Source organism: Gekko japonicus, unplaced genomic scaffold, assembly GCF_001447785.1.
Source record: "Gekko japonicus isolate JY-2015 unplaced genomic scaffold, Gekko_japonicus_V1.1 scaffold992, whole genome shotgun sequence".
NCBI lineage: Eukaryota > Metazoa > Chordata > Lepidosauria > Squamata > Gekkonidae > Gekko > Gekko japonicus.
In genome coordinates this window covers 224234-239241 of record NW_015173704.1, presented here as the reverse complement: position 1 = coordinate 239241, position 15008 = coordinate 224234, and the positions used below count along the sequence as shown (strand labels likewise).

Here is a 15008-nt window from a genome sequence, read left to right as displayed (position 1 = left end):
GCGGGGGGGGGAACGAAATCCAGCCTGCCCTGTGGGTTGAGATGTGGTTTGTTGTTGAATATTTTTTTCTGCCTTTCCCTTCCCTCTCTCTCTGTTTTATCTCCCACAGTCTTCTATGCCTCTCACATGCCCAGAAAAGACAACACTCCGACACTAGGTAAGCCACCGTTACCGTGGGCCGGAAGGGGGGCTGGGTGGGTCCTGGGGGCATGCTTTGGACTTTTGCATGAGCCAGGCGGAGGTAGACCCTAAGGTTGCCGAATCCCTGGGTATTGGGGGGTGGAGCCTTGGGGAGGGCAAGGTTTAGGGAGAGGAAGCAACCGCAGCAAAGGTGTACTACCACCAGCAAGGTGTAATAGCCAAAGCGGCGGTTTCCTCCAAAGAAGCCGACCTCCTTCGTCCGGAGAGCGGTCGTCGTTTCAGGCCATCTCCGGCCCCCGCCAGGAGATTGGCAACCCTGGAAGCTCGTCATTTCAGGCCATCTCCGCCCCCCGCCTGGAGATTGGCAACCCTGGCAGGTTGATCTCTGGGGGGTCCCCCCCTCCATCCTGCAGCCCCTCTTCTGTTTTCCAGTCCATCTACCTGATGTGGAGAGAGGCATGGAAACATCTCTCCCTTAGCATGCGGGAGGGGAGGGGGCCTGGTGTGGGGTGAGACATTTCTGGGGTCCTCTGTCTGGCTGCGGTCTGGAAGCCGGAGGCAGCTGGTGGGTGGGTGGGGGGGGTCTCCTCCCACTCCTTCTGGTCCAGATCTGTCGGCCTGGAGAGCGGGAAGACGACAGGGGGGTTGAAGTTTGGCGCATGCATGCTTCAATCCGGCCTGCCGGACGATAGCCGGGTAAGCCCCCCACCGGCCTCCTCCTCTGTCTCTCTGCCTCTCCCTCTTTCCTCCTCTTTAAGGATCTCCACAAAGGTCAGGCGCCCCCCTACCCCTCCGCCTGCTCCTTCCCCTCCCACCGATTAATCGGCTCGAGCGGTTAAGGAATCGCCGGAGATCCAGAGCAGGTGGCCGGGCGGACCGAGGGAGGATGTCCTAGAGGCTGGAAGGATGAACGTCCAGTTGAACTTGGAGAATGGGGGGGACATGTCGGTCCAGGAGCAGGAACTGATGCACGGCGACAGCCGGGCCTTGCACTCCGCCCTGCAGAGGCCCTCCCTGATGGCCTCCGTCCTGGAGGGGGGCGAGTACCACCGGGCCGAGCACGCCCTGGCCACCTCCCTCCACCCTGGGCTCAGCTTCGGCGGGGACTCCCCCAACGCCGGCACGGGCAACAGCTACACCACCCTGACCCCCCTCCAGCCGCTGCACGAGAAGTTCCACCACCAGCACCACCACCACCACCACCACCAATGCCTGCCGATGGGCAACGTCATCGGGAGCTTCACCCTCATGCGGGAGGAGAGGGGCCTGGGGACCGGCGGGAATTTCTACAGCCCCTACCACAAGGAGATCGGGATGGGCCAGGGCCTGTCCTCCTTGCCCAGCCCCCAGCTGGCCCCCATGCACAACTACACGGGACACTCCGCCGGCCACCTGGGCAATGAGAAGATGGTGCTCGGCAACGGGTTCGAGGCCCACTCGGCCGCCATGTTCGGCAGGATGGACCAGCACTTTCCCCGGGAGATGTCCCCCTCGCAGAACTCCACCATGGCCTCCCCGAACGCAATGGGCCAGGGGGGCTACGGTCACCCCAGGTCGGACATGAACGCCCGGCCGAACCCGCCCATCGCCACCCAGACCACCGTCCTCTCCAGCCAGCTGGAGGAGATCAACACCAAAGAAGTGGCCCAGCGGATCATCGCCGAGCTGAAGCGGTACAGCATCCCCCAAGCCATCTTTGCCGAGAGGGTCCTCTGCCGGTCTCAGGGCACCTTGTCGGACCTCCTGAGGAACCCCAAGCCCTGGAGCAAGCTGAAGTCCGGGAGGGAGACCTTCAAACGGATGTGGAGGTGGCTACAGGAACCCGAGTTTCAGAGAATGGCAGCTTTAAGGTTAGAAGGTAAGATAATTTCTTTGACAGCCGCGATCGGGGGTGGGGGCGGGGGGGCAGAGGCTGCGACGACGTGAGGGGATTTGGGTGCCGGGTGCGGAGGCTGAGGCTGCTTAAGAGAACAAGACAACAAGTGCTCTGCTGGATCAGAACCAGCGGTCCATCTAGTCCAGCATCCCGTCTCACACAGGGGCCAGCCAGTTCCTCTGGAGGGCCAACAACAGGGCGCAGAGGCCAAGGCCTTCCCTGAGAAGAACACCAGAAGAGCCCTGCTGGATCAGAACCAGCGGTCCATCTAGTCCAGCATCCCGTCTCACACAGGGGCCAGCCAGTTCCTCTGGAGGGCCAACAACAGGGCGCAGAGGCCAAGGCCTTCCCTGAGAAGAACACCAGAAGAGCCCTGCTGGATCAGAACCAGCGGTCCATCTAGTCCAGCATCCCGTCTCACACAGGGGCCAGCCAGTTCCTCTGGAGGGCCAACAACAGGGCGCAGAGGCCAAGGCCTTCCCTGAGAAGAACACCAGAAGAGCCCTGCTGGATCAGAACCAGCGGTCCATCTAGTCCAGCATCCCGTCTCACACAGGGGCCAGCCAGTTCCTCTGGAGGGCCAACAACAGGGCGCAGAGGCCAAGGCCTTCCCTGAGAAGAACACCAGAAGAGCCCTGCTGGATCAGAACCAGCGGTCCATCTAGTCCAGCATCCCGTCTCACACAGGGGCCAGCCAGTTCCTCTGGAGGGCCAACAAACAGGGCAGAGAGGCCGAGGCCTTCCCCTGAGAGTAACCTAAGAGACCAGTGAGAGTCTAACTGAGGCCTTCCCCTGACACTGCCTCCTGGCTCTGGGATCCAGAGGTTTAGTGCCTCTGAATGTGGAGGTTCCCCTCAGCCACCGTGGCTAGTGGCCATTGATGGACTTCTCCTCCATGAATCTGTCTTGTCCCCCTTTCAAGCCGTTGGTTCCTGCCGCCCTCACTCCATCCCCTGGCAGCGCATTCCACATTTTAATCGCCCATAGGGTTATAATTGCTTATAACTGCTGGTGAATAATAAATCGCTATAATTGCTTGTAAAGTCGCCAGCCTCCCGGTGGGGTCTGGAATTAGCACTGATCTCCACGTGGCGGAGATCAGCTCCCCCAGAGAAAATGGCTGCTTTGGAGGGTGTGCCAATGGCAATATACCTTGCTGAGCCTCGTCCCCAACCTCCCCCCTCGGCTCCATCCCTCCCCCAAATCTCCAAGTGTTTCCCAACCAAGGTCCCCCCCCCGGGTATTCGCTTATATTCACTTCCTTGGGAGTAAGTTCCCATTCCATAAAATGGGACGTTAAGCAGGGTTCGCCGGGCCTCCTCGAAATTTCCCCGTCGAAGTGTGCCTTCTTCGAAGCACTGAAAAATCGTGCATTAAACGTTTCGGCCTTTCAGGGCGACCGACCTATAAAAAGATGACAGAGGAAGTCGTACATTCAGCCGTCAGGGAGTTTATTTGCTTTTCATCTCTCCAGGCCCGAACAGATAGTGGCTTAGTTAAAAAAATTGTTTTAATTCATATTTATTATTCCGATTTATTATTATTTCGGTTTATATATTATTTTCGATTTACATCCCGCCTTGCCTGCACATCACATTTCAAATCTGCTTTTCTTCCAAGCCGGTCGAGTTAAATACATGAACTTCCCCCCATTTTATCCTCACAACAACCTTCAGGCTTGAAAGATGGCTAGTGGCCCAGCTGTAAATTTTGCGCCTGAGCAGAGATTCGAATCCGGGTCTTCACAGCTCCCTTCACTGTCCCACCCCGGATCTCTAAACCGTCCCTTCCCAAAGGCTCAGAAATTGGCTTAACCGAGACCCCTCCCAAAAGCTATCCCCGAGAAGAAAGGGACACATATCGACCCCTCTACGGTTTGCGTTCCCTAAAGAACCACAAGCATATTAAGAAGTTGGTAGGGTTTATTTTTTTTAAAATGTCGAAAATTCTGTTCAACATTCCCAGCAATTATTAGATTTTCCAGTGTTTCTTCTAGGGACGCTATGACAGGTTTCACTTCATAGCGTACACATCCCATTTACATCTGAATATCTCTCCAGTGGAGGGAGTTCCACAGTTTAAGGAGTAAGAATTGTCCAAAATCACTGAAAGCACCAGAGAGCCTAGAGGTTAGATCTGCCCACCTTAACCAAGACCCGACCCTCCACCCCAGATGAACAATACATGGCATCCCTGAAACGTAACCATCCATACCGAATAGTCTCTGGGTTTGTCACAGTGGACTTCTCCTCAGCCTGCAAAAGGGTTGTATGACAGAGGGGAGGCCACGGGGCCATACCCTCGAGCACAAACTCCAGTGGGATACAGCACAGCCACGGAGGCTTTCTCAGAGGGCTGTGGGTTCCACGCCCACCACCCTTGCAGCCGTGTTTGCTCGGGCCGTGGAGGGAGATGCACGGACAAAAGTCACGCTTGAGCAAAAATGGGTGGGTGGGTGGGGAATATATATATTATGACTGGGGAGAGAGAGGGAAGGGGTGGTGGTCAAGTGGCAAAAGGCACCTTCGTAGTGACTTCTTGAAAACCTTGACCGAAAACACTCAACGAATAGCTGCCTTCGAGGGTCTATTATTCCGGAGCCATTTGAGGCTCGGCGATTGATGGAGCTCTTGCGATATAGAACTATCCGATATCTATAAGACGGGGAGGGTTTGCGAAAAATCGTTGGCAGGTGCTGTGGATTCTGTACCTCCGCTCTGCCTTTCCTCGGATGGTTCCAGCCCGATGGGAAACATCTTCCTTTGCTCACCCCGTATGCCGTCTGTCTCCGGCTCCTCTAAAAGGGTTTTCCCTGGCTCTCTTGTAAACACAGTTTTTAAACTTCCCGACCCTTTAATTGCTTGGAAAAATTGGAATCGTTATCGTCTTGATTCGAATGGCTTTTCCCGGCATTCCCCAGTCATGGTTCCCTGGTGATGATTTAGCAGGGACCATGTAGGGGGACGGAAAAGAACAAGGAGAAAAAAACACACACAAGAGACAAAGGAGAGATTTGGTCAAATTGACACTTGACAGGATTTCTTTCAAATGATATTGGGTCCCGTCCCCCCCCGAAGGTGCTTTTACCCGATGGGAAAATACACATGAACATCCTGAAATACAGTAGAAAAAGAAACCGGGATCACAGTGGTAAGGCACCGGAAACGGACAATCACTGTGATTTGCGGCTACTATATTTTATGATTGACAATTATACAGTCCTTACATGTTAAATCGATGACAAGATTATGACAACAATCGGCGTGATCCAGTAACGCAAATATAGAAAAGTTCCCGCCTTGTATTACTGCAAAACAGCTTCTGTAATGAACCGTAGTTAAGATGAGCATCTAGACGTAAGCCCGGTTCGTAGTTGGTCTTCCTCAAGGTATTCGTAGTGGATCTTCCTCAGACGTTATCCTCCTAAAATTAACCATAGTCATTACAATATAAGAAACAACATGCAGCTGAATGAAATCCTGATATTGTAAAGGAATCTAAACGATGTTATTTAAACTCACCTAATGTTTATAAGGGGCCACGGTGACTCAGAGGTTAAGACGCTGAGCTGCAGACCGGAAGGTCTGTAGTTCGGCAGTTTGAGACCCGAGTGCCTCGTGACGGAGTGAGCTCCCGTCTCTGGTCCCAGCTCCTGCCAACATAGCAATTCGAAAGCAAGAAACTGCAAGTAGATAAATAGGTACCACTTTGGTGGGAAGGAAACAGTGTTCTGTGCGCCTTGGCGTCTAGTCATGCCGGCCACATGACCACTGGGAAGTCTTCGGACAGCGCTGGCTCTTCGGCTTGGAAACAGAGATGAACATCGCAACCCTAGAGTCGGATTCGACTGGCTTTCGAGCAAAGGAAACCTTTACCTGACTTTTAATGTTTATAATGCAACATTTATATATGAAGCAAGCCAAGGATTCACTTGTTTCATATATAAATGTCATATTATAAACATTAGGTAAGTTTAAATGATATATTAGTTGCTGTAGATTTTCCGGGTTGTGTGGCCGTGTTCTTGGCATTGTAGAACCTGACGTTTTGCACGTATCTGTGGCATCCTCAGAGGTAGAACACAGAAAGATGGACACAGAGAGTCCTCCCTCTTTCTGTGTTATACCTCTGAGGATGCCAGTCACAGCTACTGGCGAAACGTCAGGTCCTACAATGCCAAGACCACGGCCACACGGCCCGTAAAATCCTTAGCAACTAACGAACTCCGGCCATGAAAGCTTTCAACAACATATTTAAATAATCTAGTTTCTATTTCTTTATAATGTCAGCATTCCATTTATAGTATCAGGATTCCCTTCAGCCACGTGCTGTTTCTTATATTGTAATGATTGTGGTTAATTTTCGGAGGATAGCTTCTGAGGAAGGTCCATTAGGAATACCTTGAGGAAGATCAGTTACGAAACGGGCTTACGCAGGGCCGGCTCGCGGTGTTTCTGCGCCCTAGGCAAGGCTGCCTTGGGGTGCAGATGCCAACCTCCCGGTGGAGCCTGGAGACCTCTGGAGCCAGCCACCCTTTTGCTACCGCCACCACCGCCTCCCCCCCGGCGGCCGTTGGACCCAGAGAGCACACCCCGCACATTCCTGCAGCGCCCTCCAAGATGGAAGAGAGATTTCTCTTGCGCTCCGCTTCCGAAGGCAGTTTGGGAGGGAGGTGGGGGGGATCCTGTCTCCAGGCGCAGGATGCTCACCGGATGCCTCTCCCCAATTAGCGAAGTGCTGACACTTGGAGAGCTGCTCGCGGGCTTTTGGCGGGGGGGGGGGAGGCACAGCTCGGCACCCCATCCAGGGCCCACCGCCCCATCCAGGGCCCAGCGCTCTAGGCGAATGTCTAGTTCGCCTAGTGGGTGAGCCGGCCCTGGGCTTACGTCTAGATGCCCGTCTTAACTACAGTTTATTACAGAAGCTGTTTTGCAGTAATACAAGGCGGGAACTTTTCTATATTTGCGTTACTGGATCACGCCGATTGTTGTCATAATCTTGTCATCGATTTAACATGTAAGGACTGTAGGATTGTCATTCATCAAATATAGTAGCTGCAAATCACAGTGATCGTTTGTTATCCTGAATTATCTATCAAGATTGGCACTGTCTACTCCAGGGACACAGGCTGAGGTCTTTCCCATAACTTACCCCCTGGTCATTTTAGCTGGAGATGCCGGGGACTGAACCTGGGTCCTTCCGTGTGCCAAACAGATGCTCTGCCACTGAGCCACGGCCCCTCCCCTGTTAGCCAAAGACAAGATTCTATTTCTTAGCATTCTGCCAAGTCCGGCGTCCAAAGTGATTTTTCAAAGTCTGCAATTTTAGAATGTGGGCGTGAATTGTGTGGGATCGCATTTTCGCTCCCTGTACTCTCAGCAGGTTCCCCAAATCCTCTAAGGAGGCCGGGCTGAGGGACAGAGCAAGGTCAAAGGGCTTCTCGATGAACTGGATACGTCCTTCACAGATGGGTTACATTCAGGGGTCATTTCGTAGGAAAAGAGGTGCAGGAGCTCATTAGCATAACTCATTAGCATAACCTATTTGCATATGCCACACCCCCTGACACCACCGGAACCGTGTCAGAAGGCAATGCCCACCGCTCAGGCTCCACTGGACTGTTTTGGATTGCTAGCTATTGGGAGGGGGGAGGGAGAGCTTGTACCTGAATAAAACTTGGTCTTAAAGGTGCCACTGGACTGTTTTGGACTGCGGGGGCCATGGGGGGAGCTCTGCAGCTTACCTGGCTGCTTCCTGCTCTGACTGAGGGCTGCTGGGAGCAGGGGGCGGGGCTTGTTGCATGTGCCCGCCCCCTGGGCTCTTTACTGCCGGAGTTCCGCTCCTGTGCGCTCCGGCAGGAAATGACCCCTGGTTACATTTCCGTTTTATGGTATACCCCTGGAAGAGCATTGCGCTCTGGGGAGAGGAATCCTCTGATGATTCCTGGCCTGAAGGATATTGGGCTGTCCTCGACCAGAGCCAGGGCCTTTTTGGGTCTGGCCCCCGGCCTGGCGGAACACTCTGCCCAATGAGACCCATGCCCTGTGCGACCTAATGCAGTTCTGCAGGGCCTGTAAGACAGGGATGTTCCACCCTGCCTACGGCTGAGGACGGCAATGGTTTCCCTCTAGCCTGACCTCCTTTATCCTTTATTTCTCTGCCCCTCCAAGGGGTAGGATACAAACATTTTCACACCATCTGGAACAGTGTGATTACTCTTGTTGTTTTAAATGTTTGACTTGTTTGTATGCAGGGCTCTTTTGTAGAAAAATGCCCAGCAGGAACTCATTAGCATAATAGGCCACACCCAACAGCAGAAACTCACATGCATATTAGGCCACACCCTGACAGCACCGCTCATTCGCATATTAGGCCGCACCCCCGTGTTACCAGAAATGTGGTCATCCAGCCACACCCACCTTTTGATTCTTATTCTGTTTATCTTGTTTGTTGTCAAAACTCAGGGCTTTTTTTGTAGCAGGAACTCCTTTGCATGTTAGGCCACACACCCCTAATGTAGCCAATCCTAATGAGTTCCTGCTGTTGGGTGTGGCCTGCTATGCTAATGAGTTCCTGCTGGGCGTGGCCAACTTGGGAGCCAGCCGGAACTCCGTTCCTGTGCGTTCCTGCCCAAAAATAGCCCTGTTTGTATGACTGTATTTATCTGAATGATACAGAGCACTTATTGAACATTGTGAACCACCCTGAGTTCTACTGGGGGAGGGCAGTCTAGAAATCAAATTAAATTTTTAAAAATGAGGCCCCCCAAATAAGGTTGCCAGGTCTCACCTCGATCCCGGCGGGAGGCTTCAGCCTGGCTCCTGGAGTGTTCCGGCGTGCACGTCACAATGATGTCATCCGGAAGTGATGTCACTGCGCCAGGCACCTCATTCGGGGGACACTCTAGCATTCGGGTAAAAACTCTATGGTCACCATAGAGTTTTTGCCCAAATGCTAGAGTGTCCCCCGCACAATGTGGCCGGCATGATGACGTCACCTCTGGGTGACGTCATAACACCAGACACATTGGGCGTGCTGGGACTCTTTGGGAGCAGGGCTTCCCCACGCCAGCCAGCTGGCTGGTGGCGGATTGGGGCAACCCTACACCGAAAACATTTTAAAAGGACCTCTAACTATGCTAAGAGAGCCCTAATGTGAGTTTCCCGCCCCACTGGCAGGAACAAAGGCCCTACGTAGCCCTGAATGGCTGCAAACCGCAGATCCCCCACGCTGTAATCCGTGCAGCGGAAATTAAAAACTGGTTCTCCCATTGCGGCAGAACAAGAAACCAGCGTCTGCTAGTTCCCCCGGCCGTCTTTTTGAAGCCCCGCCCTTTATCCCTGAGCCACGCCTACACAGCCACAGCCACTCCCGTTTTGTCCCCGCCCCTTTCTTTAACATAAGCAATCTCACGGCAGGATCACGTCAACTTTACAAGAGCTGTTTTCAAGCTCGAGGGAATGCTGTTCACATTGACCGTCTACCGAGGGAACCCCCCCCCCCAAACTCGATGAAGGATTCTGGGGTAGGTCCACGGGGGTGCAATTGGTTCATGCAGATCTGGGCTTTACTATTATTTTCTGGGGGCGGGAGCATGCCTCTGATCATGAACTTGTACATTAACCAAAAGAAAAGACCTTTCCCCCTGCCTGTACTCCCCCCAAATGATCAGTAGAGGACTGAGTAGACTCCAAGAGGTACAATGAATTGAGAGCAGCTGAGAATAAGGTCAGGAGAGGAAATTAGCCGGCTTGTCACTTTGGGGGCGGGTAGAAATTCCAAATTGTCTGCCCCTCGCTTGTCAGGGCTAATGTTGTTGTTGTTCAGTCGCACAGTCGAGTCCGACTCTTCGCGACCTCATGGACCAGATCACGCCAGACCCTCCTGTCTTCTGCCGTCCTCTGAAGTTGGCTCAACTTCATGTTCGTTGCATCTATGACACTGTCTAACCATCTCATCCTTTGCCGTCCCCGTCTTTTTTGACCTTCTCTCTTTCCCAGCATCAGGGTCTTCTCCAGTGAGTGCTCCCTTCTCATTGGGTGGCCAAAGTATTTGAGCTTCAGCTTCAGTCTCTGGCCTTCCAGGGAACAGTCAGGGTTGATTTCTTTGAGGATTGACTGATTTGATCTTCTTGCAGTCCAAGGGACTCTCAAGAGTCTTCTCCAGCACCATAGTTCAAAAGAATCTATTCTTTGGCACTCGGCCTTCCTTATAGTCCAACTTTCACAGCCATACATGACTACTGGGAATACTGGTAATGTCATGGTTAATAGCCGTTGATAAACCCCTCCTCCTCTATGAGTTTGCCTCCTCCCTTTCTAAAGCCATCTAAGACAGCAACCATCAGCCCATCTTGAGGCAGTGAGTTCCACAAGCCAATTATGTTTTATTGTATAAGTATACAGGGGAGCGCAATCGGAGCTGCTGGCCGCAACTCCGGACATCTGCACACGTGGAAGAACTCTGGCTCCTGCAGAGTGCGGGGGGTTGGACTAGATGACCTGCAAGGTCCCTTCCGACTCTAACATTCTATGATTCTATGATTCTATGACAAGGGTCTAGGTATGTGATCATGAATTCTGCAAGAAGTGGGGTCCCTCTCACACATACAAAGCCAACGATTATTTTGTTTATTATATAGTTACACCCTTCAATCTTTCCATCAAGACTGATTCATAGAATCATAGAATGTTAGAGTTGGAAGGGACCTTGCAGGTCATCTAGTCCAACCCCCTGCCCTCTGCAGGAGCAGAGCCAAAAGAGAGCCCTACAACATACCCGAAAGATGGTCGTCCAGCCTCCGCTTGAAAACGTCCAGCGAAGGAGCACCCACCACCTCCCGAGGCAGTCTGTTCCACTGCTCAACCACTCTTACAGTTAGGAAGTTTTCCCTGATATTTAGCCGGTAACGACTCCCTTGTAACTTCCACCCATTAGATCTAGTCTTGCAATCCGGAGCAAGAGAGAATAGATCTGCTCCATCTTCTACATGACGGCCCTTCAAATACTTGAAGGCTGCAATCGTGTCCCCTCTAAGCCTTCTCTTTCCCAGGCTAAACATACCCAATCCAAGTCTTCAGGCACCTTATACTTAATAGAATTCTTATAAAGAATTTTAAGAAACAACATAGTGAAAGTTAATTATCTTCTTGCAAATGCACTTTCCTTTTGGCCATTTGGAACGATCTGCCCCTCGATTTCACTGACTCGTTCCAGGTTTTATTATGGAAGGTGAAGAAGAGAGATCTCTCTTTCTGCTTTTCCCACCCCGTGCAGATTTTTCGATACCTTCCTCCTGTTTCTCCCCTAATTATCTTTTCGCTACAAGTGAAATGGTATTTAATCCGACAAAGCCCCGCTAAGCTTCTAAGGAACCCCTGAGTTCATTCACGGACTAAGCTGAGAACAGGGTGCGATACGATTATTTTCATACCCCCAAACCACAGAAAAAAGACTCATTCTGTGCCTGTAACCCCAAGGCCTCGGCCTTGGAATAGGGGGAGTGATTGCCTCTGAGAACGTGCAGAGTTCCATACCCTCACCACTGAGTAGGGGACATGGCTATGTCAATAACGTTCCAGGAGAAATTATCGCAATGGCAACAGCAGCAAAGAGGATTTGGACATTTCTTCCTGCACGGTGTAATTAATTTCTGGGAGGGGGCATGGCTCAGGGTCCACTTGGCATGCAGGTCTCCGGTTCAGTCCCCGGCAGGGGCGGATCTACTATGAAACTATTAAAGCTTAAGCTTCAAAGACCCTAATCCTGGAAGGGCACTAAAGCAACTTTTTTCCCCAGTGAGTGAATTTTTCAACAAAATCGAGGGGAGCTTTTTAAAGTGTGTGTTATTAAAATACGGCTATTTTAGTGACAGCCTCACACGCCGATGGGTTGAGGTACTTGATATTGACCTTAGAATATGCTCTAATCCCTGTTTCACGTGGCCTCAAAATGTCCCTGTAAATCGGTCACATTTCAAAATTTTCTCGGGGCCCTATTGTTGCTGGTTGAGAAGGGCCCCCCCATAACAATTCAAGAGAAGAAGAGATTGGATTTATACCCCACCCTTCACTACCTGAAGGAGTCTCAGAGCGGTTTACAATCTCCTTTCCCTTCCCCTCCCCACAACCGACACCCTGTGAGGCAGGCGGGGCTGAGAGAGCTCTGAGAGAACTGTCCTTGACAGAACAGCTCTGAGAGAACTTGTGACTTACCCGAGGTCACACCAGCAGCTGCATGTGGAGGAGTGGGGTACCAAACCCGGTTCTCCCAGACTGGAGTCTGTGCGTCTAACCACTACGCCAAACTGGCTCTCTCAAGCTCCAGGGTCCCAAAAATGTAGGCTTGCTACTCAGAGGTCATTTTGTAGAAAAAGAGGTGCAGGAGCTCATTAGCATAACTTATTAGCATAACTTATTTGCATATGCCACACCCCCTGACCACCGCAAGTGTGTCAGAAGGCAACACCCACCGCTCAGGCGGGTGAGTGAGTGTGAGCTAGCTCACAGTTTTTTAGCCTCCGGCTCACACATTTTCGTCTTAGCTTAGGAAGGAGGGCTCCAGAGCAAACTAATTTATGCAGCGGCCAAATCGCTCCCTCACAACAAGAGAGCCAGTTTGGTGTCGTGGTTACGTGCGCGGACTCTAATCTGAGAGAACCAGGTTTGATTCCCCCACTCCTCCACTTGCACCTGGCTGGATGGTCTCCCCTCCAAGGACTAACCGGGGCCGACCCTGCTTAGCTTCTGAGATCTCGCCTGGGCCGTCCAGGCCGAAGGAAGAGATGAACAGAGGTGGGTTTGCCGTCACCTGCCTCTGCGAATTCCTGCCCCTGGAATTCCTTGGTGGTCTCCCATCCAAACACGAACCAGGGCCGAAAATGCTTAGCTTATGAGATCTGAAGAGATCACTCTAGCTTGGACCGTCAACATCAGAGGAAAGGATATACAGAGGCGGGTTTGCCACTGCCTGCCTCTACAGAGCGACCTTGGACTTCCTTGGTGGTCTCGCATTCAAGTAATAACCAGGGCCGACCCCTGCTTAGCTTCTGAGATCTGACGAGATTTTGGTTAGCCTGGGCCATCCAGGCCAGGACTCGAACCCACGCTCCCTCTAAGCTGCGGAGTCTTGTGAGCAGAAATCCCGCTTTCTGAGCTACCGGCCGTAAAGTTGCGAGCGAGCCATTTGACGACTGCGTCGACTAGTTTGCTCTGGAGGCCTCCTTCCTGAGCGGAGGCAAAAACGGGTGAGCCGGAGGCTAAAAAAAAACCCTGTGAGACAGCTCACACTCACTCGGCTTAGAGGGAACACTGACTCGAACAGCCGACTTTATTAAAAAAGGACCTTTTATCACATGTGGTGGAAATGTAGTAGAATACAAAAATATTGGAAAATGGTACAAAAAATTATTTCAGAGATACTGAACCTAGATTTTGAGTTATCGCCTGAAATATATCTATGGAACATGGTTGCAAAAAAATTACACAAAGCAAGATATATATTTAATAGTATATATCACAACAGCGGCACGAATATTAGTGGTTAGAAATTGGAAGACAGATAGAATACCCTCAAAAGAAGACTTAATTTCAAAACTCTTAGAGCTTGCTCAAATGGATAACTTGAGTTCATTACTGCAAGATAAAGATCACAAATGTCAGAATAAAAGATGGTTCAGGGAATAAAACATGTAACAGTTTAATAAAGAAGCAAATATTTATTAATTTGTATAAAGAATATAATTTGAATTAACAACTCTCAAAAATCTATGTAAACTAAGAAGATGAAATGTTTGTGTTTTTATGGAAAATATGGAAAATAAACAGGGGGGGGGATTCACGTTGGTCGTTTGGAGTGCCTAGTAAGCGAAACGCTTATTCCAGGCTTTGCTCTCTATCGAGCGGGTGACACCAACGTCATCGTTCACCTGGTCACAGCCAACTTATAGAGGTCCTACAGGGTTTCCAAGGCAAGAGACGTTCAGAGGTGGCCGTCTGGAGATCAGCTGTAAAAGCGGGAGATCTCCAGGCCCCACCTGGAGGCTGGCAACCCTAGCCCCTCAAGCTGGCCCAGCCTGTATCCCCCGCTAAAATTCCTCTTGGCGCTGTGCTCCACGCCCTCTCCTCCCCCATGTCTCTACTCTAGAGCCAATTTGGTGTCGTGGTTAAGTGCGTGGGCTCTAATCTGGGAGAACCGGGTTCGATTCCCCACTCTTCCACATGCAGCTGCTGGGATGACCTTGGGCCAGTCACAAGTTCTCTCAGAGCTGTTCTCTCAAGGGCAGTCCTTGAGAGAGCTCTCTCAGCCCCACCTGCCTCACAGGGTGTCTGTTGTGAGGAGGGGAAGGGAAAGGTAAGGCAACGGCGGTGGGGACAGGAAGGACGGTTGTTCGTGAGGGTCTGCAGCTCAGTGGCAGCGTATCTGCTTGCTGTGCGGAAGGTCCCAGGTTCAATCCCTGGCAGCGCCGGTTGAAAGGACCAGGTAGTAGGTGAAGTGGAAGACTTCTGCCTGAGACCCTGGAGAGCTGCTGCCAGTCTGAGTACACAATACTGACCTTGATGGACCAAGGATGGTGCTTGTGGGGGGGGGGTCAACAGTGGGAGGTCTGGCCTGATCCAACATTGGCATCTCTTATGTTCTTATGTTCTTAAAGGAGATTGTAAACTGCTCTGAGACTCGGAGAGAAGGGCAGGGTATAAATCCAATCTCCTCCTCCTCCTCCTCCTCTTCTTCTCCTCCCCCCCCCGTCAATCTGAAGTCTACCCCCCTCTCCGTTCTGTACCTTCAGTGCCCCAGATGTTTCTGTGCAGGAGAGAAGGGGGTAGGGGAGAGAAAGAAAGAAAGAAAGAGAGAGAGAGAGAGAGAGAGAGAAAGAAAGATAGAAAGAAAGATAGAAAGAAAGATAGAAAGAAAGAAAGATAGAAAGAAAGATAGAAAGAAAGATAGAAAGAAAAAGAGAGAGAGAAAGAAAGAGATTGGATTTATACCCTGC

At 51.4% G+C, this 15008-nt stretch overlaps 1 protein-coding gene across 1 annotated transcript in view; it reads left to right on the top strand.

The window, feature by feature from the left end:
- The first annotated feature begins 1047 nt into the window (after positions 1 to 1047).
- The window catches only part of LOC107120545 (hepatocyte nuclear factor 6-like), a 57308-nt gene continuing 43347 nt past the window's right edge, over positions 1048 to 15008 (top strand). The window contains exon 1 of the mRNA XM_015423266.1: positions 1048 to 1999. Coding sequence (XP_015278752.1) covers positions 1048 to 1999 — 952 coding nt within the window. The remainder of the gene's footprint in view (positions 2000 to 15008) is intronic.